The 1,652-nt window shown below is 60.7% G+C and overlaps 1 protein-coding gene across 2 annotated transcripts in view; it reads left to right on the forward strand.

Annotated features, from left to right (window-relative positions):
• Positions 1–1,652, forward strand: part of CABIN1 (calcineurin binding protein 1) — a 98,563-nt gene that overhangs the window by 96,344 nt on the left and 567 nt on the right. The window contains exon 36 of one of the 2 annotated variants that reach the window (XM_024763761.1): positions 1,380–1,606. In XM_024763761.1, coding sequence (XP_024619529.1) covers positions 1,380–1,606 — 227 coding nt within the window. Of the gene's footprint in view, positions 1–227; positions 1,607–1,652 lie in introns of those variants that run through there. The other variant, XM_024763759.1, reaches the window with a different exon arrangement.

Raw genomic sequence — 1,652 nt, forward strand, 5'->3', positions numbered from 1 at the left:
AGAGGGCCGGCCGGGTTGGGCGGAGCCGGATGGGCATCCGTGTCATGTCTGTGTCCGTGTCTGTGTCTGAGTCACAGCCTGTTCCCACCAGCCGCCTCAACCAGCCCGGCCCCTCGGGGACTCCTCAGGGCTGGGGCCTCTCGCAGACCCCACTCAGGACAGCAGGGCTTGGTGCCAGCCTGAGGGAGTCGGGCATGGGGGCTGAGTGAGCCCCGCTCCTTTTAAAGCCATGGAGCAGCGGAAGAATGTGGACACCAGCCAGGCTGCGGCTCCTGGAGGCTGCCAGCCCACACTGCTGCCTCACAGCTCCAGCTCATCCTGAGGCGAGGGGAAAGTGGATGCTGGCTGAGTGGCTGAGTGGCCGGCTCTGGGCCCCAGCATCCTCCCTGTGGCGGGAACGACCAATAGAATATGTGTCCTAGTGATCTCAGGTGGCCTCGGCCTGCAGCCGCTCGAAGCAGGATTTTGGTTGCCGGCCAGTGAGCGTGCTGAACCCTAGCCACTAGACCAGTGGTTAGTGACAAGGCCCCGGCTCTTCGGCTTTGCAGAACAGAATTCCCATAAAGGCGGAAAGTAGTGAAACAAGTGAAGTGTTTATTAGGAGGAAAAAGTGTACAGTACATGTGGATAGACACACAGGTGGGCTCAGAGAGAGTGGCGCCCTCCTGCTAGTTTGAACCACTTACATGGGGCATTTCTTCCGGGTTTCCTTTGGCCAATCATTTTGATTTGCCTGGTTCCAAGTCCGTATTTGGTATATCTCAGGATCCTCCCCTGTGTGCGTGCCTCTCTTAGCCAAGATGGATTCTAGGGAAGAGACCTATATGGGTAGTGAGCATCACTCCCCTTTTGACCTCCAAGGAGCTTTCTAGTCTGGAAGGTCTCTTGGACTTGAGAATGAGGAATATGTGGCCTGTATTCCTCATCTGGGCAGGGCCCAGCCTCCTTTCTCAATTGTCCTGCTATTTTCATCTTGGAGTATCTGTCCACAGGGAGCGAACTCCAGCTGTCCGCCCTGGGGGCTCGTCTATCTCCTGCCTCACTAGGATGGTCTGAGAGCTCACATGCATGCCTGGGAGGTGCAGGGCTTGCCCGTGTCCCAGCCCTGGGCACCCAGTGAACACTGTGCTTTTGGGGGTGCCCCACAGCCCAGAGACAGAGCCAGGCCCTCGGGGAGGCAGAGAGACAGGAGGAGGCCTGGGAGCCTGGCAACCAGCACAGGCCTAAAGAGAGAGGGTAGGGCGGTCTGACGCTGCCAGAGGAGGCGTCTTGGTGCCTCTGTGGTGCAGGGTTTGCGGGGGATGAGCCCCAAGCAAGGGAGGGGCAGGCAGGCCCGGGAGGCCGAGAGCCCGGCTCAGTCCACTGGGTCCACCCCACAGTTGCCAGCTCCAAGGTGCCCAGTGGTGGGAGTGCCCAGCCACCCGAGGGCCACCCGGGCAAGGCTGAGCCCAGCCGGGCCAAATCACGCCTCCTGCCCAACATGCCAAAGCTGGTCATCCCCTCGGCCACCACCAAGTTCCCCCCTGAGATCACCGTCACGCCGCCCACCCCGACCCTGCTCTCACCCAAAGGCAGCATCTCAGAGGAGACCAAACAGAAGCTGAAGGTGACTGCAGGTCCTGGGTGGGACACAGGGCTGGGGGTGGGGGGTG

Source organism: Neophocaena asiaeorientalis, unplaced genomic scaffold, assembly GCF_003031525.2.
Source record: "Neophocaena asiaeorientalis asiaeorientalis breed wild unplaced genomic scaffold, Neophocaena_asiaeorientalis_V1.1 scaffold110, whole genome shotgun sequence".
NCBI classification, from domain to species: Eukaryota; Metazoa; Chordata; class Mammalia; order Artiodactyla; family Phocoenidae; genus Neophocaena; species Neophocaena asiaeorientalis.